Source organism: Pezoporus occidentalis, unplaced genomic scaffold (genome assembly GCF_034315485.1).
Source record: "Pezoporus occidentalis ecotype Australia unplaced genomic scaffold, CSIRO_AGI_Poc_V1 ctg2, whole genome shotgun sequence".
NCBI classification, from domain to species: Eukaryota; Metazoa; Chordata; class Aves; order Psittaciformes; family Psittacidae; genus Pezoporus; species Pezoporus occidentalis.
In genome coordinates this window covers 20,448,498-20,470,344 of record NW_026913855.1, presented here as the reverse complement: position 1 = coordinate 20,470,344, position 21,847 = coordinate 20,448,498, and the positions used below count along the sequence as shown (strand labels likewise).

At 40.3% G+C, this 21,847-nt stretch overlaps 2 protein-coding genes and 1 pseudogene across 8 annotated transcripts; 1 reads left to right on the top strand and 2 right to left on the bottom strand.

Annotated features, from left to right (window-relative positions):
* On the bottom strand, positions 1 to 3,052 carry LOC134163111 (putative 2-hydroxyacid dehydrogenase SERP1888; annotated as a pseudogene).
* An 837-nt stretch (positions 3,053 to 3,889) lies between these two features.
* Positions 3,890 to 12,853, bottom strand: LOC134163335 (probable 2-ketogluconate reductase). Of its 6 annotated transcripts, XM_062618121.1 has the most exons (7): positions 12,741 to 12,824; positions 11,699 to 11,949; positions 7,932 to 8,313; positions 6,524 to 6,695; positions 5,660 to 5,838; positions 4,622 to 4,718; positions 3,890 to 4,224 (listed from the first exon to the last, which is right to left on the bottom strand). In XM_062618121.1, the coding sequence occupies exons 2-7, from the start codon at positions 11,900 to 11,902 to the stop codon at positions 4,068 to 4,070; spliced, it is 1,191 nt and encodes a 396-aa protein (XP_062474105.1). In that variant the 5' UTR covers positions 11,903 to 11,949; positions 12,741 to 12,824; the 3' UTR covers positions 3,890 to 4,067. The 6 variants fall into 6 exon arrangements, with proteins under 6 accessions (XP_062474105.1, XP_062474108.1, XP_062474106.1 ...); XM_062618124.1 differs by lacking the exon at positions 11,699 to 11,949 and having other exon boundaries at positions 12,741 to 12,853; XM_062618122.1 differs by lacking the exons at positions 11,699 to 11,949; positions 12,741 to 12,824 and adding an exon at positions 10,141 to 10,161.
* Positions 12,854 to 13,632: 779 nt separating this feature from the next.
* On the top strand, positions 13,633 to 21,347 carry TXNL4A (thioredoxin like 4A). Of its 2 annotated transcripts, none has more exons than XM_062618085.1 (4): positions 13,633 to 13,787; positions 14,016 to 14,189; positions 20,388 to 20,491; positions 21,170 to 21,347. In XM_062618085.1, the coding sequence occupies exons 2-4, from the start codon at positions 14,037 to 14,039 to the stop codon at positions 21,339 to 21,341; spliced, it is 429 nt and encodes a 142-aa protein (XP_062474069.1). In that variant the 5' UTR covers positions 13,633 to 13,787; positions 14,016 to 14,036; the 3' UTR covers positions 21,342 to 21,347. The 2 variants fall into 2 exon arrangements, with proteins under 2 accessions (XP_062474069.1, XP_062474071.1); XM_062618087.1 differs by lacking the exon at positions 13,633 to 13,787 and adding an exon at positions 15,300 to 15,377 and having other exon boundaries at positions 14,053 to 14,189.
* The last annotated feature ends 500 nt before the right edge of the window (positions 21,348 to 21,847 follow it).

Here is a 21,847-nt window from a genome sequence, read left to right as displayed (position 1 = left end):
TTACCACTGTGTCCTGTTGTGTTCAAATGCTTTGGCTTGCAGAGCAATCTTATACCCAGTGCTGCCCATGCCAACGATCCCCAGAGTAGCTCTAGTAACTTTAACTCCCAGAAAATTGCCTTCACAGTACTCCATACCTGAAGAAATTGCAATGTGATAACCTGCAAAAAAAACACTGCAATATGACAATATGAGAAATGAATGGGGTCCAACACAAAGGAACAACACTTGTACTACTATAGGACATTTTTAAAGGTTACAATCACACAATTTTAAATAGCAATAATTTCTGTAATGTCATAGGTACCTAATACATCCTCTTTCTCTGCCACATGCGTGTGACATTCGCATTTATTCTCACCATACTGCAGAAAGCCTTCTGATGTAATCTCCCCTAAAAGTTCTTTGGTGCTTTAAACTAGAAAAATATTGCCCTGCTCTGCACCAACAATTAAAATAATTATTGCTAGTAACACCACCATGTTTGGAAATGTTATGTGGAAAATAACACTAGATACGGGATTTACTATTTAGACTAAGTACGGGTTTCTGTTCACCTCTGCCATTCTCCTTGGAATGAGAAGTGCGACTTCCTTAAAAATCACTACTCAGTTATTTCCATGATTATCTGTTAAACCTGCAAAATTCTGTATAGTTCTACAAGACAGAAAATAAACTTATATGCAGGGACAGCACTTACTAGTCTGCTATCAAGGTGGTATTTCAGTTTTCTAATATTGCCAGCTCTTCTAAAACATAAGAACAGAATATTATGAAAGCATCAAAAACCACCTCAGGATAAAACATAGTCATGCCAGGGCAGAGCTATCAGAAACGCCACCAGGGACAGTTTATGTAGATGGAATAAGAAATTAATCACACTTTTAAATTATCTCCTCCTTCTGAGGTAGAAACAAATTTAGGGTGAGGCAAGTCTAACCAAGCCAAGGGTCCGTCTATTTGTGAAAATGGCAAGAAAAAATTGTGGATGAAAATAGAATGATAGAATCACAGAATAGTTAGGGTTGGAAAGGACCTTAAGATCATCTAGTTCCAACCCCCCTGCCATGGGCAGGGACACTTCACACTAAACCATATCACCCAAGGCCTCGTCCAACCTAGTCTTAACACTGCCAGGGATGGAGCATTCACAACCTCCCTGGTCAACCTATTCCAGTGCCTCACCACCCTAACAGGAAATAATTTCCTCCTTATGTCCAATCTAATAGAAAGGCTGCTATTAGCAGACACTGGCGCAAACTGCCTCGTTGCTCTCATGCCCTTTAAACTCCCCTATTCTGCACAAATCCGTTTCAGTCCCTGAGAATATACTCATGCCTCTGTCAGGCCCAGCTTTCAGCATATACCCTTACTGTGATCCATTGCTGCCTCCCACACTCTAATTTCTTCTTCCAGCCTGTGATTGCAGCTATCATCTAATCTTTGGCATCCCCCACTTTTGGTCTGTAACAATGTAATGCTATCACATCAAGAAGCATGTCTGCTGTCAGCCAAATGTCATAGTCACTGAAGAAGGTGATGAAATTTAAAGTTTTCATATGTAGGAAGCACACTTCAGTGTGCTCTTCACCTGAAACTAAGTCCACAGCCATATTTCTTCTAAAAAAAAAAAGTATTCCAGCTTCGAAGGACACTTGGTCCACAAAGCAAAACACTGTATTAGAATCAAATGTGTTTAAATTCTGCCAAGTATTTTCAACCCAGGCTGGTGACCTGTGAAAACTGAACTCATATGATTTTACTCATACTTTGTTGAAATATATGTTATCTATGTTTGTGTAAAATGTAATAATTTATATATATTTATTATATATAAAATATGTAAAAATACCAATTGTTCTATGTGCTAACCCAACATATTGAGATTTTCACATTTTATGTGAAACTACATGCACTGCATATAATTGTAGGAAAAGTCAAGTTACTGGTAGGTAGATCTTGACTGATCTTTAGAAGCCACAAAAGAATTGAGATGTTACCTTCCACTAGTCTACCTGCTGTGCTGTTGGGAACAGCACATGGAGCATGAGCCATCTTCTCGCCAAAGCTAGCTACAAGTTTCAGATCCAGGCGATCCATCTATGCTCCTAAATTCACAATCACTTTCAAGTTTGGCAGACTCTGAAGGAGCTCTTGGTCAATGACTGGTTTGTGCCACCACAAAAAGATTGCTTGGACCTTTTTGCTCGTATGCTTTCTGTCTTCAAGGAACTCCTTCATGATGAAGAGGTAGAAATGTTTCTTCAGGAACACCACGTGGACATCCCATGTATGCCACCAACTTAATTCACTAAAAGCCCAGGCAGCTCTCCTGCTCCCATGATCTGCACAAAAAAGAAGGACACAAAGTGTCAGAAGAAAGACATATTTTTTTTCCCAAAACATTTTAAAGAATAATCACTTTCATGTCCTGTTTCATGGCACCTATGACAAGACCTTATAAGCCACATATTTAGATAGGGAAGTAAACAAGAATGACAAGAAAGCAGTTATTTTAAGTATACTACCAATTATACACACACACATGGGTATTCACATAATCCAAATCTGAGCAAGTTCTGTCCCTCATGTCTGTAAGGTTTTGTATCACTGCCAACAGGCTCATAACACACAATTATTTCTCATCAAATACTTAGTTTCAGACCATCAGTAGTCTGGTGCAACAGATCTCCTTCCTTACCCTGAAATCACAAATTACAATGTTTAAGTAGTTCAGAAAAATGTTGGACCAAATCCAGTTTGTGAAAACCGATTGCACAGCTTCATCATGAACTTTGAGTTACCAGGTTAATTTTTAAATGCTTCCTTGCAGAGATTTTTGCAGCTTCCAGTCCTCGAAGAGACACCAGTGACTTTTGAACTGCAGTGCCTTCTCCTGAGGCTATCATGAATTAACAAAATAACAGATACTTAGGAGTGTGTTTTCCAAGAAGGACTTATGCACTCAGATTAAAATTTGTTTTTTATTCAGGAATTGCTGACCATCTGTTTGTCAGAGGGTTGTGAATTGACAGCCTGAAAAAAAAAAAAAAGACCATTTACAGCTACCATTGATTTTCCATAGGAATTTTGGGAAGAGCAGCGCAGAGAGCTGTTCAAGGGCTGAAGATCTTGGAATCCCGTATAGCAATACTTGCTGCTGTCTTGTTAGCAGTATTTCACTATTTATTTATATCTGAATGTCTAATGTAGGTCTGTTTACAATTCCTGTGCTAAAACTTGATTTTACCATTCCTTCAAGAAGCCTGACCATACTGCAGCATAATGGAAAGGCTTCCTGATCTTATGGAGGCGACAAACATTTACTGTTTTCTGACTCTGTTGCTTGCTCATGAGGAAAAGACTGCAAGAAAAAACTTGGCCCTGGGCTGCAAGTTAGGACTGATCACTAATTCTGCTTTAGGCTGTACCCTCACCCCAGTGATTTCAGTGGTGGATCTATCATTGTTTTATGGCCAGTCAAGATAAAATCATCATCTTTGGATGAAACTAAATCTCTTGGAATTTGCTTTTCAAAGGATCTCCCCAGGAAAATCAAAGACACATTTTCAGTGGTTAGCTTTGCTTTGATGTAACATGTAGATGTAGCAGAACTCTTCTTGCATTAGAAAATGTTAGGCCTATGATCGTTTCAAAGGAGTCTGCTTCCTTTAGTGTTTTGGTATAAAAACATTGCAATATTGGCTGAAAAGTGTTTCAGGATACAGTCAAATTTCAGCAGGGAATTAATGCTTAATTCACCTTTAATACATTTGAGAGTGTTAACACAAACTGCTTGGTGTACTTGCTTATCATCATGTAGCAGCAAGTACTAGAACACAGGTATTCACTGAAGTAACAAACTGAAGACATCAAAGTGCATAACTGCTCAGTTTAAAATCTTCAAACAAATCCCTTTTATTACTTCCACTTTATTTTTCAGAACTGTAAATAACAGTACAGATCAAGTCTAGTGAGATGACAGCTTTGCAGTAATTTAAAAGTGGTACTGTAAGATATAGTGCTTTCCCATACGTATGAGGTTTAGCAATATCCTCTGGCACAGATCACTTGGGAAACACTTCACTTGGAATGGGTTGGCCATTGAGAACAGCCAGCATATTTGCTATTGCTTCTTCTGCCATCATATGGATAGCTTGGACTGTTGCGGTTCCAATGTGAGGGGTTATGATGACGTTATTTAATTTTAATAATGGATGATCTCTGCAAGAAACAGAAACAACAGAATGCGTTACATAGGGAATTTACTCTGCAGCTATCCCATGCTAGCTGTTAAGAACAGAACATCAGGAAACAGCAATGGCATGTTGACATAAAAGGGCCACAAGCCCTCATAAAAGAACCCCATAAAGCTTGGGAAGCTTGCCTACCCATTTCTTCTACCTTTCCATTGGTTTTGTTGCCTTGCCTGTCAGTTAAGCTAGCAAAGAACTGACAGATGGGGGAAAGGTGAATAGTTTGCCATCTATAACAGTAAGACAGGCTGAGGTTTTGCCCTAAAACAGTGAGAGAGACTCCCCACAGAGGTCAAGATCTGGCACGCTCTGGCACACAGTTTAAAACATTTCAGATTAACAGAATTGAAAACGGGTTTATTTACCTTGGCAGAGGCTCAGGGTGTGTCACGTCCAGAGCAGCAGCCCTAATAATCTTCTTCTGGAGAGCTTCTACCAACGCATCTTGATCAATAACTGCACCTGTATTGTAATGAAATCTTGCTAGTATGATGAGTTAATGAGCATGTATTTACCTGGAAGAGGAGAAAGATCTCAACGGTCTAGTGAGAAAAATTACAGAATTTTGTCTTGTTAGAAAGCATGTTTTTCTAATAACCATTAACCACAAAGAACAGATTTATTAATCTTTAATTAGAGAAGGATTATCCGGTTAGATATAAGGAAGAAGTTCTTTAATGTGAGGGTGGTGAGGCACTGGAACAGGCTGCACAAAGAAGTGGTCTTCTCCATCCCTGGCAGCACTAAAAGGCCAGGCTGGACAGAGCCTTGGGCAACATGGTCTAGTGTGAGGTATCCCTGCCTGTGGCAGGGGGGTTGGAACTAGATGATCTTAAGGTCCTTTCCAACCCTAACCATTCCATTATTCTATGATTATGGTCCACTTAATAAGGATTTTCCTGGGATGTGACCACTTTCAGTGTTTTTCTCATTTAGACACTGACTTCCTGTATTATAAACAAGCTTTCCACTCTTTTCTCTCTGCTTTCTTTACTGAAACTATAATCTCTCTCATATGCTTGTTCAGTGCCAACAGATCTGTAATCACATGTGAGGTTTCTTTTCTTCATAGCTGTGTCAAATGAAAATTAAGTTTTTCCTGGTATCCCATTCATCATCAGTGATGATAAACCTTTCAGTTATTTTCAATGAAAAAAATACTGTGTTTAGTATAAGGCTAAGATAACAGAACAGCTACTGAGTATCCATAAATTCTATAGGACCTTTGAACACTTGGCATCTGTTCTATGGAAAGTCATTAATTTGTAGACTGCCAGTTACTTCATGACTCAAACAATACAGAGATACCACAGACTGAGGTTGGAGGGGGGAATGTCAATATAATCAGAAAAAAACACAACCTTAACTGTGCAGTCACAAACAGTGCTTTTAGATTGTCCTACCTCTGCTGATGTTTATTAGTGTAGCTGTGGGTTTCATCAGCCCCAGCTCCTTTTTCCCAATTAGTTTGTGAGTCTCAGGAGTCAGGTTCACAACCAACATAACAAAGTCAGATTGCTGCAGCAAGTCTTCCATCTTCTCACAGTAGTGGGCACCAACTACCTCTTCCTCTTCCTTTCTCCTGATGGAAAAATGCACGCACACCCAAATTGACACAAGTACTTCTAACTGGCTTTAACAATCAATCAACCCTAGGAGAAATAAAGAACAGCATAGCGAACAAGAGGGTTTAGGCCAAGGTAAGAAAAAGATGTTGAAAGGTATAGATGGTGGAAGGAGGTGGGAAGGATGTGGGTTAAAAAGAGGCAAAAGGAGTGGTGGGACACTGAAGGAGTAATGAATGTGAAAAGTATGTAGGCAATATCAGGCATAGGAGGTTGGGGATGCAGTCAGAACCTGCTCTTCTCATGCATCTATGCCAATTTGTTCTGATGAGTGATCTGACTGGGCTGAGGAGTGGGTGATTGGCTGGGTGTGCCAGGGATCTTGTCAGAATCCTAGAGTCCAGCAGGACAGGAGGCACAATGAGGGCATAAGGCCTGGTTTGCTTGGACATCTCCAGAAGGGTTACACTTCCCTTGTTCCTAACTGCCATTAGCTAACCAGGGAAGAGTCAGTGCAGGAGGCAAAGGGAGCTACTTCCCAAGCAAGGGAAGCAGTAAGGAGCCAAAGTGAGGAAGTGGTGGCATGCGGGTAATCCTCATGCTGCTTACAACTATCACAAGTGTCTAGGAAGATGAGGGACACAGAGCAGAGCTGTGGCTTCTGTTACAGCCTAATTATGTGCAGAAACCACATGATTTTACCTCCGGTTCCTATTATGATACAGGATCTTCATGTTGAAGGCTCTAGCTCTCTGAGCTACTTTGTACCCAATGCTGCCCATCCCGACGATCCCAAGCGTTGCTCTGGTTACTTCCACACCCAGCCAGTCAACAGCAAAACACTTCGTGTCTGGAGAAATTGCAATCTGGCAGCCTGAATGTAAATACATGCTAAATGGGTACAAACTGAACATAAACGTAGGCTTGAGAGAAAGACAAAGTTTCTCACCATCACAGCAGTGGGGCTGTGGGACACCCCTTACAAAAAATCCTTGCTAATTCTGACCAGTTTATAGAAAGGCCTGGATGGTGCCATTCCCTGCAGCCGGGGCTAGAGTCAGTAACGCAGGAGAGATGCTGTGATGAGTACTGTGCTAGGAGGAACTCTTCTGTGGCTGGAGTATTTTCTTGGAAATTCAAAAATACCTTCTTTGACACTTAGCACTCTGCAAGCATTGACTTCATTGGGGTGTTTTTTTGGCTTTGGTAAATTTCACCAATTCTTTCCTGTATCACAACCCAAAGCAGCCCTACTTGTTTGAATAGATGTGAAGACTGCAAATTCCAGCTTAGCCAGGGATCTCAATAAGCTTTTCTATACAGAACTTGAGGTCCAGCAAGATGCAATAATGAGAAAACATCACAAGGAAGAGGTGCTACTTCATGCTCGGGGGCGGGGGGGGGGGAAGCAGCAGTGACAGAAGGACTATGAGTCCCTGAAGACAGAAGCAGCTTCTTGTGATAGCCTCTACTGACACCTTCCTTTCCCTGAAACACATTGCATAGCAAGGGCATGTGGGGAAAGGACCTATCTTTGAGGACACAAACTAATGTCGGTGGTACAGTTTGGAATAACTTTGTCAAAAGGATTATGAGCTCTTTCAATAATAGTGATGGTGCTCTCCTGGAAATACAACCCATAGGTTTAGAAAAACTCTTCACAGAAGCAGGAAAAAAATGAACAGTTATACTAATTACTGCTCTAGAGTTGGGGACATGGCCATTAATGCTTTGTACCTCCCTGTAACGTCTAACACTTGTTCCAGCAGGAAATGGAGAAGCAGTGACATTTGATTTGGGGCTCTGTATTCAGTTTTTACTGTTATAAGGAACCCACCCAGTAAACACCCAGAGGAGAATCAAGCCTCAGACATTATTACAAACAGGGTATCACAAGTGACTTTAAAGTGCATAATTTATTTACTCTTGTCACTATCGCCTTAAAAAAAGAAGTGGGACACAGAAAAAGCAAACCTCTGAAAATGGAGTCCTCAGAATATTTTTTCCTTGTAAAAACACCCCAAATACTGATTCAGGCAGATCAGCTGTTTCAGTGAAAGTGAGATATGCCAAAGAAGTAACTAAGATCCAGGAAAACGTAAAATATTACCTTCTACTAGTCTTCTGGCAGAGGCCAGCATCAAAGCCATTGCCATGTCTGCTGTTGGGTCCGCCACAGCATGTGGGGTGTTGGTCACTTTTACGCCAAAGTTAGAAATCATTTTCAAGTCTAAATGATCGACTCCAACCCCAGAGTTTCCAATTACTTTTAAATTAGGCAGGCTTTCTAGAAGCTCCTGGTCAATAGTTGGCCTGCACTCAAACACAAAAACAGACTGGATTTTTTTGCTCATTTCCTTTTTGTTTTCAAGAAACTCCTTCATGGTGATGAGGTGAAAGTGTTTCTTCAAAAGCACTGCAAGATTTTCTAGCACACCATGAGTTCCCCCTATATCCAGAATCAAAACGCCCGGCAAGTCTTCTGCCATGACCTGCAACAGAGGAATAGAAGAAATATTCCTGTGTTTAGGAGAACACCCTTAAAGGAGTGATGCTGTAGTGATAATTTAAATTCACATCTGTAAGACAGGAAACTGATGGAATTCAATATTGCCTTTAATGAACAGAATAAATCCATAGTCCCTTGGTACTAGTGGTACATTAGACAACTTCCCAGTGTTTTCACTAACTGCTGATTTAGAATATAACACCAAGGAATATCCACCCCTTCAATCTAAACTCAGTCCTACAAGGTGTTCTTCTCAAACAGTTTCATTTTAGTCCTGAATCAATGTTGATCTTACACAAATATAGTAGCTTCTCAGCCTTATCCACAAATTCATTTCTATAAGCAGTGGTATGAAACAAAGGCTGATAGAAAGCTACTCAAAGTTTCTTGCCTATTGATGATACTTGGTGAAGCTGCAGATAGCGTAGGGAGGCACTGAGGCTCAGATGGGTCTGACAAACATCTGTCAGGAATGGGTTAAACCTAAGAAATTTGCATGATGAAGAGCCAGCTACCAGGCTGCTTGCCCTTCAATGCTCTAAACATCTAGATCTGTACCTGAACTTACCTCTTGCAAAATTTAGCATACCCATGCCTCCATGCTGAACCAGTGGGGAAGACCACATGGTAAGTACCACTGACAACAGAGTTGTTCATACTGATGTGGACTATTGTACAGGGGGGTTGTACAAGGGGGTTAGGTAAATTGTACAGGGGGGGTTGTACAAGGGGGCATTGCTTAAGTTACATAGCTTGCTTAACAGACGTATCGCTCAGCAAATACCTATCGTGCTTTACCAGGCAGTACCAGAACATAACCTCTTAATAAGGAAAACAGTTACTTAAGTTTTAGCAAAAACCATTTGGACAGAGACCAGACTCATCCAGGCTCCTAAGGAGCATGTGAGAGGACCAAGGGTGAAAAGTTCAGGTCAGAGGAAGACTCGTTTACTTCATCTGAAGACCCCTGCCCACAACCCCCAGGAGGCACTGCGTATGAGCAGAAGACCTTTGAGCTCATTATAATACAAAGCAGGAATAGGACATAAATATGTATAGGCGTATTGTGTAACCTAATGCATATGTAGAACTTTAGAGGATAAATGTAGAGGAAAACAACACTGAGGCCTGCATGCCTTTGGAGGAGTAATCCCCCGTGCATCTTCAGCTGAATAAAGGCATACTTACTTTACAACTTTAACAAGTTGTGGAGTCTATTCCGATATCAATACTAGAACTTTTCCCCTAAGGAGTTGTTTAGACCTTTACTCCTGCTGGATGGTTTTGAGCCTAGTCCTCTCTGCAATACTGTGCAAATGTATTGTATGCTGCAGTAAGATAGGAGCTCCACAGATAGCCATATGCCCAATTAGAGGTAGCCCTTACAGCTACAAAAATTGGTAGCTGAAGATTTGCTGCATGCCTTAAACACAGCTGTATTTAGTTTCTCACAATTCTGTTTGCTGTGCTCCAATCACTTTAGGTCTCTATCACATACTGTGTTCTAGACTTGGGTCCAGGACACCTGACGTTGCTCTAACAGAATCAGACTGACTTCTCACAAGTGTGCTGATTTAATCTGGGCACACAATTTTGGGCAGAGATTTTCTGCTGCTTCAGTCCTTTTACACAAGCCTTCACTAAGTAACCAGAATTCAAACCTGTAACAAAAAGTATCAATGCATATTGAAAGCTTCTGACAAATTGTATTTTCCCTTTTCCTGAGCAAACTCAGGCTTATCCCAACTGCAGCTGTTAAATGCTTACAACCTCAACATCAGCAACACCGCTTCTTTATCCTAGCCCTGACCTGCATTTCTGCCTCAGTTCCCATCTGCTGCCATACATGGGCTAGAAAGAGCCTCCATGTCAGGACAGGTCTGCAGTTCACCATGAGCAGTGTCTCTGGTAACACTGGTTCTGAACAGCAGCAAAGAAAGCAATGAGATGAATAGTGCAAGCATATTGCAAAGGAATACCACGTTCTTAAATATATCTATTTCTTGCCAACTGAAGTATGCTGAACCCACATATGCTTGTGAAAATTGTGCACATTTCCCCAGCTGTAATCTGTGTTATCTTTTACAGTATTACACAACATGACCTTAGAAGGATAAACTAGATTCGTATTCCAGAGTGAATTACGCACAGAATAAAAGACAAGATCTGATGTCATACTGTGAGTGTTGTCCAGCTTCTTGATAATCACAACTGATGCTCCTGCAGCAAGTTACTTAGACTGGACATCAACTAAACCTTATGCTGTAAGGCAGCACTGTATTACACCATTTGCTTTCATCACCACTCTCTCCTCCATTACACTACATCACTTACGAAGGTCAAAGTCAGATCTACATTAATTTTAGAAGCACTTCCTAAACTTCACAAGCAGACAGGTGATCCATGAGGAAGCCACAGTGCAGCGCAGTGATTCGGAGAAAACTACAGGAACAAACTTGCCAACAAAGTTTTCAAGCTGACAAGCAGGTATTCTTTATTGTGGTGCCAGGAGACACGGGGGATAGCTCCTCCTAACGTGTGTCTCTGTATTGCTATGCAAGCCGCCCTTACAGCCACTGGGCATACATACATATTCATGAGGTTACGTATGGATTACATTATTTTCCAGAAAGCTCCCCGCATGCGTACAGAATTGTCGTGGTGGTCTCTGAGGGTCGTTTACTTCTTCCAACAATCTTCATCACTTCTGGCAGCCTTTGAAGCATGCGCAGTAGATGCTTATACCTGCTTAATTGGTTTGTTAGCACCACAGACATAATAATCCTCCTGTCCTCCTACTTATCAGAGGGTTTAACCGGAACCCATCCTGGACACCTGCCATTCCCAGATACTTCTTATCCTTGCATACTGTTCTTCTAGACTGTTTTTCTTAAAACTACATCAACTATAACGATTTATCTTGTACAAGAATTCTCAGTATGTTCTCTAGCTGTACTCTATTTTTTTTCTATGTATCATGCACCTCAGTAATTTTCCATTGCTACTGTTACAAAGCCATCAAACTTAACATTACTTAAAACTGATTCTAAAGGTTTATATATTCCATTTTGTAATTTTGTGACCCCCCTTGTCTCAGCAGGAAGAGCTGGTTTAGCCTTAAACAAACCAGCTGGTGCATTAGAAACAGGCTAGTTGAGCCTAATTAATCTTTCATTAGTGCAGACATGCTAGTTCACCACAATTTCAGCCATGTTTGATGCTCACATGAGTCACTAACAGACTACAGCTTTGGTTCAAGAACTGGGTTCTGCTAGTCCAGGTACAATCTTAAAAAAATCATTGATAGCAGTAAACTAAAAACATTTAAAGGAACCTTTTAGAGGTAAGGGGGCTCTCCAGATACCAACCTTGGTGTGAGAAGCACTTATTGTTCTTCCTCCAGCACTACAGGAGTATGTCTTGTACCTCTGTTTGTAATCCACAGGACTTCTCCTGTGACAGCGATGTCCATGAAAAGCAATAGCTGGATGAATACATTTACAAGCCAAATTTGACTGGCCAAACATCAAGGGAATTGGTTTTAACAGACTGAATGCTTTGCTTCTGAGCATTATTACTCAGTTATTGGATGTCTTGTCCAGTGTGCTAAATGTAACACCTGTTAAGGATATGACAATTTGGGTTTTGGACTAGTATCATCTGCAATATTGCTAACTCTCTTCTTTAAAGCTGTTGCTCCTCACAGTTTCTATTTACGTAAGATTATATACTTCCATGTATGCGTACATCTATAATCACATGTAACGCTGATATAATGTATGTGTACTAAATTCTGGTGCTTGCATGGCAGAGAAAACTTTGAAAATATGACTCAGATTGAGACAAGTAACAAATATAAAGGACTGCATTTGAGTATTAACTTGAAGTGGCCTTACTTCTTTTGTTGAGTGTGACTCACCACTTACTTGCTGTATCACTTTGGAGTTAGCCAAATCATAGCAAAATGATTTTGCTATGAGAGTGACAGGACAGGGGGTAACAGCTTTAAGATGACAGAGGGGAAACTGAGATGAGATCTGAGGAAGTTCCTTCCTGTGAGGGTGATGAGGCCCTGGCACAGGTTGCCCAGAGAAGCTGTGGCTGCCCCATCCCTGGCAGTGTTCAAGACCAGGCTGGACGGGGCTTGGAGCAACCTGGTCAGGTGGAAGGTGTCCCTGCCTGTGGCAGGGGTTTGGAGCTGGATAAGCTTTAGGGCCCCTTCCAACCCAAACCACTCTGTGATTCTATGATTGTATGAAATAAACCTATGTAATTTTCCCTAGCTGTTTCAAGTTGCAGCCAACAGCATACGCTACCCAGAATAAATCCATCCCACTAACTTCTCTATAGAAGAAAGTGAATTACTTAAGTAACCACCGCAGAATTAACCGGGGCTTGTTTCTTACTTACTTTCCGGTGTTCCTGTCGCAGCTCGACTGAAGGGCAGCGGGCGGAGCTGGCAGCTCACAGTTCCGGATCCCAACGGGGCACATCCGCGCTGCCCCTGCAGCCCCGGCTGGTCTTCGGTCTGGGTAGGGGATCAGCGGCTGCTTCTATGGGGGCAGCTGCGGTCAAAGTGCTTTTGTCTGTAACAAGACGAGACGACCTGCCTTCTCCTCTCATGCTGTCGGCACTGAGTTGTCTAGAAAGAGGGCTCACAAACCGAGGGTTTAATAGCGTTTGCAGAGCTCCGCAGTTCTAGGGCCAAGTAATTTGGTACAAATTGATGCTACTGTCCTAGGACTGTTCCCCAAGCCGTAGCTCAAGTTTGTGTGGATTTTTTATAGTGGCAAATATGCGTTTCACATATTATTCTGCAAGCTAACCTTTTAAAGGAGTGCATGGTGTAGATTAGAATTGTAGATTCACAGAAAGGTTTGGGTTGGAAAGGACGTTAAGTTATTCTACCCCCCTGCCATGGGCAGGGACACCTCACAATATACCAGGCTGCTCCAAGCCCCGTCCAACCTGGCCTTGAACACTGCCAGGGATGGGGCAGCCACAGCTCCTCGGGGCAACCTGTGCCACAGCCTCAGCACCCTCACAGTAAAGAATAACAGCACCAGAATAACATACAAGCCCTCCAGAAAGCAAGATCGGCCTGGGATGCGCAATCTTAACAGGCAGCTCAGTTCTGTAACCTAACGCTGAAATGCCCACGTTTCGCGGCCGATGACTTCAACTGAAACATTCACCCAGTGTGTTCAAGCACTCCCTATTTAGTGCTCCCAGCCGTCCCACCACCCCTCCGAGCCCCCCATCACACTTGGCGTGGCGCGGTCCAAGCACCCCCCCCCCGCCCCTTCGACGCGCTCTGCCCCGCCCACTGACGGAAACCCCGTCCCGAAAGCGCCTTTCCCAGCGTGCCCGGCAGCGGGAAAGACATGCGGTTATTTCCGCTTCCTCTCACGCTGTGCCTCCGTCCTCCCGTTTCACCGAGAGAAGGAAGCCCGAGGGGTGCGGCGCGTACGGCGTGCGGCTGAGTGGGGCGGGGGCGCGGGCAGGGATGGGGGTGAGGGGACCCGGCCCTGGCGCCGATGGCCGCCGGCGCATTTCAGGGCCCCAGTGGGATGGCAGCACTGCTGTGCCGCTGAATGGAGGGTTAGGCCTGTGGGAGTGTGGCGGGGGTACCGCGCGAAGGCAGGCCGGTCTGTCAGCTCCCGGGCGGTCGCTGTTGTCCCGCAGGCTCGCCACCCGCCCTGCAGGATGTCGTACATGTTGCCGCACTTGCACAATGGCTGGCAGGTGGACCAGGCCATCCTCTCGGAAGAGGACCGAGTCGTGGTCATCCGCTTTGGGCATGACTGGGACCCGACCTGCATGAAGATGGATGAAGTCTTGTACAGTATTGCTGAGAAGGTAAACTGGGGCTGTAATGTCAGGCGATTGTTTTCTGCGCTGTTTCAAAGGGTTTATACAAAGCCTGAGGCAGGTTATAACTCGGTTTCTGGAAAGGTATTCCAGCTTTAGGAGGCACCGAGAAAGTTGCTTGATTGATCTGTGAGCGACTCCTAAAGTCATTGACTACCCTGGTGTTTGTAGTATTTAATGTGGGGAAATGAGTGTTGCAAATTCTGAAATTAAAATTGCCCGTTAATAATCCATCATTTAATGAACGTCAGCATTCAGGCAGAAACAAGTGTTTGATAGCAGAACTGCTGTGGTTCTAGATAATGCAGCACTTTCACTTTACAATGAGAATGCATAGTAGCTTCTGATTTCCATTTAAACAACTTGAAAAGTTACTTTCATTTTGACTCTTAAAAATTGTGACATCCTAAAATGCGCAGGAAGATGTTGATTAATCTGTCAGTGATAGTATTCATGGAGACAGATGGCATTCTATTGAGTTGTATGGGCTGAAGTAAATTTTAGGAGCCAAGCTCTGAAGCTGTTCTCAGACAGAAACCAAAAGCCTGCTGAAAGCTGATCACTCACATAGGGAAGATAGATCTTGAAGGAAAACTTGAACTATTAACATGCAGAATTAGCTATAGTTTGCCTTTTCATGTATTTGGTAAAGGTTTTGCATAGTAATAGATGTAGGAAATTGATAGCTGTTCTTTAACTAGATCACATAGAAAATGATGGGAAAAAGCCAGTAACTTGGGTAGGAAAAGGAGTTGACTATCTTCATGTAAAATTGTGCACATACTGCATAACTTGATATCGAGTTCTTTTTGTGGTGTACCCCTTTCTGGTTTAGTGCTATTTTTAAGTAAATGAACATCTGTCTCGAAGCCCCCTACAATGAAAGATCTAAACCTATAGCTAACTGTTAAGATAGATTACAGTAAGGAGTTGTGACATGATTTGGTTTAGTTGTTTTGTGTTTAACGTGTTGGGAGTGTCTTATGCTCAGGTACTGTAAGTATCTTTTGGCAAGATACAGCAGACATATTGGCAGTTAGGGGTGACTGGGGGAAGAAAGAACAATATAACTTCTTATCTAAAAATCTCCCTCTGCAGAAATGGCAAATTAAAGGGGGAGATCCTTCCTCATCTTCTTGCTTACAAGCCATGTTTGGATCTCTGCTGTTTTAAAGAGTGAGTAAAAGTTCCAATTGTACAGGTGTTTATACTAGAGAATATTACAGAACGTTAACATGCTGTAACTGCATGCTACATTTGAAGAAAATGTAGCCATATTTTACATTTGTTACCATGGTGCAATATTCTTTCAATCTGCAGTGTATTTTTGGGTAGCAGTAATATTTATCTGTACTTTACAGTAGAAAAATGGTAATTTTTCAGTCTGTATCCTCTTTGGAGAAAGGAAGCTAGAACACTGTATGAAAATACAAAGAGGTTTATTTTCACTGAAATGTGCTCCACTTAGAGTTGAATGTTCTGTTCCACCTCCTGTGTTAAATGAAAAAGAAGCTAGGTTTCACTCAGTGTCAAAACAAATGACAATTGTAAGATGTTAGATTTTTGCTTTGTCAGGGTTGCAACCAAAAAGCTAGGAATTAAGTTTCAGAAAATTCCTCTGAACACCTTTTTTAAAAACATACCCTTTTTTTTTTTTTTTTTTAAGGAAGGCTCACAATTATAAAACTTCGTCCCCTGAAACACAGGGCTTTGGCTGCTAAATTACTTTAATACCACTTTTTTTAGGAAATACCTTAAACCCATGATTTATCTAGGACTGAATACTGTAAATTGGATAACCTCTTGTGAAACCAGCTTACTTTAACAGATGGGTCAGTATGGGTTTAGGGAGGATTGTTCAAATGTTCTGCTTTTATTTAACTATAATCAGAAGTGTGAATAGCTGTGGCTTTTGCTCAGACATTAGTTGTGCCTCTGCCTTTCTGCTAAGGTTACATGAACGAAAAGTGAGAGAAGAAAAGAAGGGGGGGCAGGGAGGAGGAAGCTATAAAAAAAAGCATATTGGTATTAGAATTACTGGTGCTTATAATTAAAGTTGATCCATTTACTTATGTCTGTAGTTTTCAAAATTATTAGCTGTAAGCATTTTTCTCAGCAGTATAATGTCTTTCTCTTTTCCCCAGGAAATTTGTCACCTAAACTTGCAGCAAAATTAGCAAGAAAAAAATTCAAATAAATATGTACAGTACAGACTCTCAAGTTTGTACTGTGTTTGCAGCCTCTTTCAGTTCAGTAATGCAAGTCTGCTAGACGCCTTCAACTTGAATGTTTTGTTGCAAAGGCTAATCTCAGTTCCTGCACCTTTTTTTTCCCCCTCTGATTTGCTTGTCTATAAAGACATATAAACATAAAAAACATTGTCTGAAAACTGGTTAGCAAGATGAGAAAACAGAATCTTGTCTCAGATTTTCATAGGTATTTGCTGTATACACTTTGGACCATAAGGTAATGTTATGCTTGTGAGATTTGCTTCTAATAGGAGCCAAATCTTAACAACAACAGCAAAGTATTACTTACCCCTAACAGAAATTTAAGGAAACTTCATGATTGTTACCATTCTTTCTAGTCATTGATCAGATATTGCTGTAATAATCTCATGTTATAGGAATGCATGACTTCTTTTTTGAATGGCATTTCTAATGAAGAAAGTCAGGAGGGAAAACTTCGGAGGAAAAGTGAGATTTAGTTAATCTGGCATATGATTTTTTTTCTAAGTCTGTTTCCTATTTACCAGCAAAGTGTGTGGTCTTGTATCAAGATCAGACTGAAGAATCTGTATCTGATGTTAAGAATCCTATAGATACACTGTATTTTACAAGGTTAAGTACTTTCAGAATGAGTTTGTGTTATAATGTATTCAACTTCTAAAATGCCACAAGATTTGTTGCATATTTTCTGGGCAGTAAATTTTTGGTTTATTTTAACAATGTTAATATAGTCTCAGTTGCTACAACTGCAACTGCTTTTATTTAGAGCGGTTTGCTTGCTCCAAGTTGTATTTAATTCTTGTTCTGAGGCCTCCATATTATATCCATAGTTATAACTCAGAAAGAGAACCTCTTAGCAGCCGCTGCCTTGAAACGATAGCAAGCTTATTCTGTGTAAGAATGTAGTTTTTTGAACTGACAACTCTGTCTGGGAAATAGATTCACGTCCCAAAGGATGGGGAGAGGTTAAGCTTTGGTTTGTCTTTACAGACTTATTAGTTCACATATAGATCCAACATACATAGAAGCCTGAATCCATGAATACGTAAAATTGCTTTTGCTTAAAATGAAGCCTAAAGTAAAGCCTTGTGAATCAGAGCTGTCTGCATATGAAGCCATCTGGGATACTGCTCTATACTGCTGTGAAGCTGGCTCAGTACTTCTGTATCTTGGCTCTAATGTGTCTGAGACAGTAAGTGTGTCTTCAGGCTGTAGAACTGGTCAGTACTGTGCAAAGACACATTTGAGTAGTTCTGCAGGGCTTGTCTTCTGCTGAAATAAAGTACCTCTTGGTAACAAGTCTACCCTGTCTGGCGTGGTGATGTCTAGACAAGTAGATATTAGGGTCACTGCAGCACTTCTGCGTCACCTTTCTGTATTTAGCCTCTTATCCATGTTTTTATCTAGTTTATTCTTAGGCCTGAATCCCAGCCTCCTGCGGCTGCATATATTGAAGTGTTGCACGGCCAGACCCATATCACAAGCAACCTTGGCAGCCAGTGTCCAAACTCAACAAAGCACATCCTTGTGGTTAATCTTGTCAGATAGGAAATTAAGCCAGCAAGGGGGAAAGAACAGAGCCAATTGTAAAAGTTCCAAATTTAAATTTGAGAGTCTGTATGAAGCTTTGAGGTCTGCTTTAGATTTCATACAAGCTTTTTGAGTAGGCAACTGTCATCAGTTTCACTTCTATAAAAGGAGGTAGGAGAGAAAGAAGATTCAGTTAATGTCTGAGATACTTGGTGGTAACTTGTGTATGTGCTGTGCAAAGGTGATTTGAGGGATCCTTGAGTCCTTTTGAGTAACTCATGTAGTATCTTAGACTTGAATAGTCTAGTTCTCTTTTTTAAGTTCTTAGGCTGTTACTGTTCATTGCCAATGACAAGCATTTCTGATTCTGAAACAGCTCAACTAAATTAAATGTATAATAATGTAAAATTAACTTTTAAAGTTTTGTTGTTCCAGTGCTATGTGGAAGTAATCTTTCAGTGTAGCAGTGCTTTTGTAGTGGCCTTCCGGTGCAACATACAATCACCTTGGACTAATCTTTCAGTGAATAGAGCAGGTCCTAAGAATGTTGTATTAATGCTTAGTTTAACTTAAAATTATTTTCTGATCTCCAAATTAAATAATTGTTCAAAGATTGTGTAGTGTGCCAGAATTGCCGAATGTGTTGTAGAAATTTCCCTACATGGCAGAGCTGGGCTACTGTTGCTGAAAATGCCAGCCGCATGGAGTTAAAAAGTGATAGGAGGAAATGAAAATGGCTCTTCAGGTTTTGGCTTTAAAAAAATCCCCCAGAACAACAGCAAACAACCCATGCACAGTTGTCTTTTGCCTCCTAAGGCTAACCAGGGAGTAACTTCAGTCGCTTCTCAGCTAAATTGTTAACTCTGAACATTCCATTACATTTCTTAGAAATCTCTCATATAAAACTTTAATGGGCACAAATGATCACTTCAGAGGGTGTTGATATTATGACTAAATCAGATTTTCAAGGCTTTTCCTCTTGCCTGTGTTGGAACATGGCTTAAATGGGATCTTTTCATTGGATTGACAGAGTCTAGGGTTTAACTGGCTCCATAAAAGCACAGAAAAAGCATAAAAGAACTATTTTAATGCTGTTTCACATCAGAAGAAATTTTCTTTTCCTTGCTAGTAATACTTACTGAAGTGTGATGATTTTTTATAATGTACCAACTCTCTTGAAGCAGAAGTCCATAAAAAGTTACTTACTGATGCTTCTGGGTGGTTTGTTTGTTTGGGGGTTTTTTTGTAACTAAACATCTCCATACTTTCTCAATTAAAGTGCCTGATAGGATGTTTATGTATAGGGTACACCATATATAATACTTTTCTGGTGCAGCCTAATCCTGTTTTGTGGACTAAAATAAGACATCTTTGCATAAGCAGAAGTTAAACTCATCAAAGCATTTCCAGACATTTGATAGCATAATTAACAAGTAGGAAGTACTGTGACAAACAGTAAGTTTGTCGTAAATCTTAGACAACGTGTTAATTTCAGGATGGTAATTTTGTGTATTGAGGTGGAAAGGACTGAAATTGCGTTTGGACAGGGTAAACAATGTTGTGCGTTGATGGTATAATGCATGAGCATTTGGTAATACACCTTGCAGTTAAATGCTTGTGCAATTTTAGATGCCTGTACATGTACGAGCTAAGTTTAGAAACTAAAACTTCTCCTACTTCCACTTCAGGTCAAGTATGCTACATTTAGGAAACAAAAATGTGACATGGTTTTGGTTTTCGAATGAAGACTTTAACTATGACATTAAAGGGGAGGGATTCTTCTATGTTTACTCAGTAACTCTGCAAAGTGAAAGCCTATTTTACCAGAATTGCCCAGAGAATAGCTTCTCATCAAGATCTTTTATTCATTATCAATTACATTTTTAAGCTCTGTTTCTAGCTTTACACCTCAGAAAAGCTATTAGGTTTTATTATTAAATTTATCAGTTTTATTTTCACTCTAAGAGTCTTGTTAAACAAATCAGATGGTTTAGAGGGAAAAAATGCTCGAAGGCGGGCACTCTAGGGCATTTTAGATCATTAAGTTTGTGAAGTCTATAAGCAGCTGATGACAGAGGCAACATGTGCCAGCTTGGCTTGCACAAAGCAGTTATTCTACTTGTTTAGAGCTGTGCATATCACTGCAAGGTCTCAGTTATATATAAAAGGGCATTTGTTTCTCTGGATACTGATTTAGCATAGTATCTTTTCAGTTAATGCTGGATGTGAAATGAACATCTTGGCTGTATTTAAGAATATTTTTTATGTTAATTGGTGGCTGTGGTTCAAAGTAATGGCAAGACTTGTTTACTGTGATTTTATAACTTAATATTTTTGGAAAATAATGAAAGTTTGTCTTTTAATTGGTAGTACAAATAATCAAAAACTTGGTTATATAATACTTTAATATTTCCTGTCTTCTGTTCAGGTAAAAAACTTTGCTGTTATTTATCTTGTGGATATCACTGAAGTACCAGACTTCAACAAGATGTACGAGTTGTATGATCCCTGTACCGTCATGTTTTTCTTCAGGTACTTGATGGTTCTAGCAGTTAAATTTTTGGTGTGTCAAATTCAGTTTTGCAGTAAATAATTTCTAAATGCATATTAGTATACTGATGTTTATATTTTCATTGCTCTACAAAGAGAGTAATCCAATTAAATAGGAAAATGGCTTGTTTTTCAGTTAGCTTAGTAACAGTGTTTTAATGGTAGAGTACAAATTACTGATAGTGAAAGCTGGTTTTGTTATCCATTGTTTTGAGTTTTAAGTCTGAAGCTCCCTGTGTAGAATACTGCAGTAATGTGGCAGTCAAGCTTGTTAAACTTGCTTTAAAGATACACCCAAAGCATTAAGTTGGTTTTGGAGCTAAAGTATCTACGTTGATGAGCCATAATGTGCACCTGAGAAGTGTAAAACTCTCTTTGATGTTATACAGTAGTGAGTAATAAATACAGGCAATGAGGAATATGCTAAAGAATAATTGCACTGGGTAGCAATCTTGGGGGCATGTTTGCAGTCATTATTCTAGCTTCAGAAATAGTTTGAGTGACAGGAGTGGTTGCTCTTTCTTTGAGATGATTTTGCAAGCTCGTTTATATTATAAGGGCTTCATTTGAATCCTACAAAATGTTCTTGGGGATGATAGGAAGTTTCTGTCCGAATTACAATACAATATTAACTTGCTTTTTTTTTTTCTTCCTCTAAAGGAACAAACACATCATGATTGATTTAGGTACAGGTAATAACAACAAGATCAACTGGGCAATGGAAGATAAGCAAGAGATGATTGACATTATAGAAACTGTTTATAGAGGAGCCCGCAAAGGTCGAGGTTTGGTGGTATCACCAAAAGATTATTCCACTAAATACAGATACTGATTTTTCTTTAGGGTTGCCTTTTTTTAAACCCTACATCCAGTTAAGTTTATTCTTGTGTATGTGTGTACATATATATATATATTAAAAAAAAAAGCAAACCTAACAACTCCTTCAACTTTGAGTATATTTTGAATTATTTAAAAGGTTTGAATTTCATTTGGAAAAGAAGAAGATGCAAAGCCTGGAACTGTCTGACTGCAGTAGTACTTGCTGTAGATTAATTTTGGGTTGTTGGTGGTTTTTTTTAATTTTTAAAGACTTTACTCTGTGGTGTCCTTCTGGCATTATGTAAGACAAACAAAAAGCTTGTTTGCAGAAAATAATTTCAACTGGTTTTGTTTTCTTTTGTACATAAATAGATGGTAAAACTATACTACAACTTTTTATAAAATAAAGTGAATTCCACTTATTCACCTTAATTTTCTTTAGATAATTAAATTTGAGAAAGAAAACAAATTCAATTGGATGCAAAGTCATAATGTTGAAGATAAAAGCTCATCACTTCT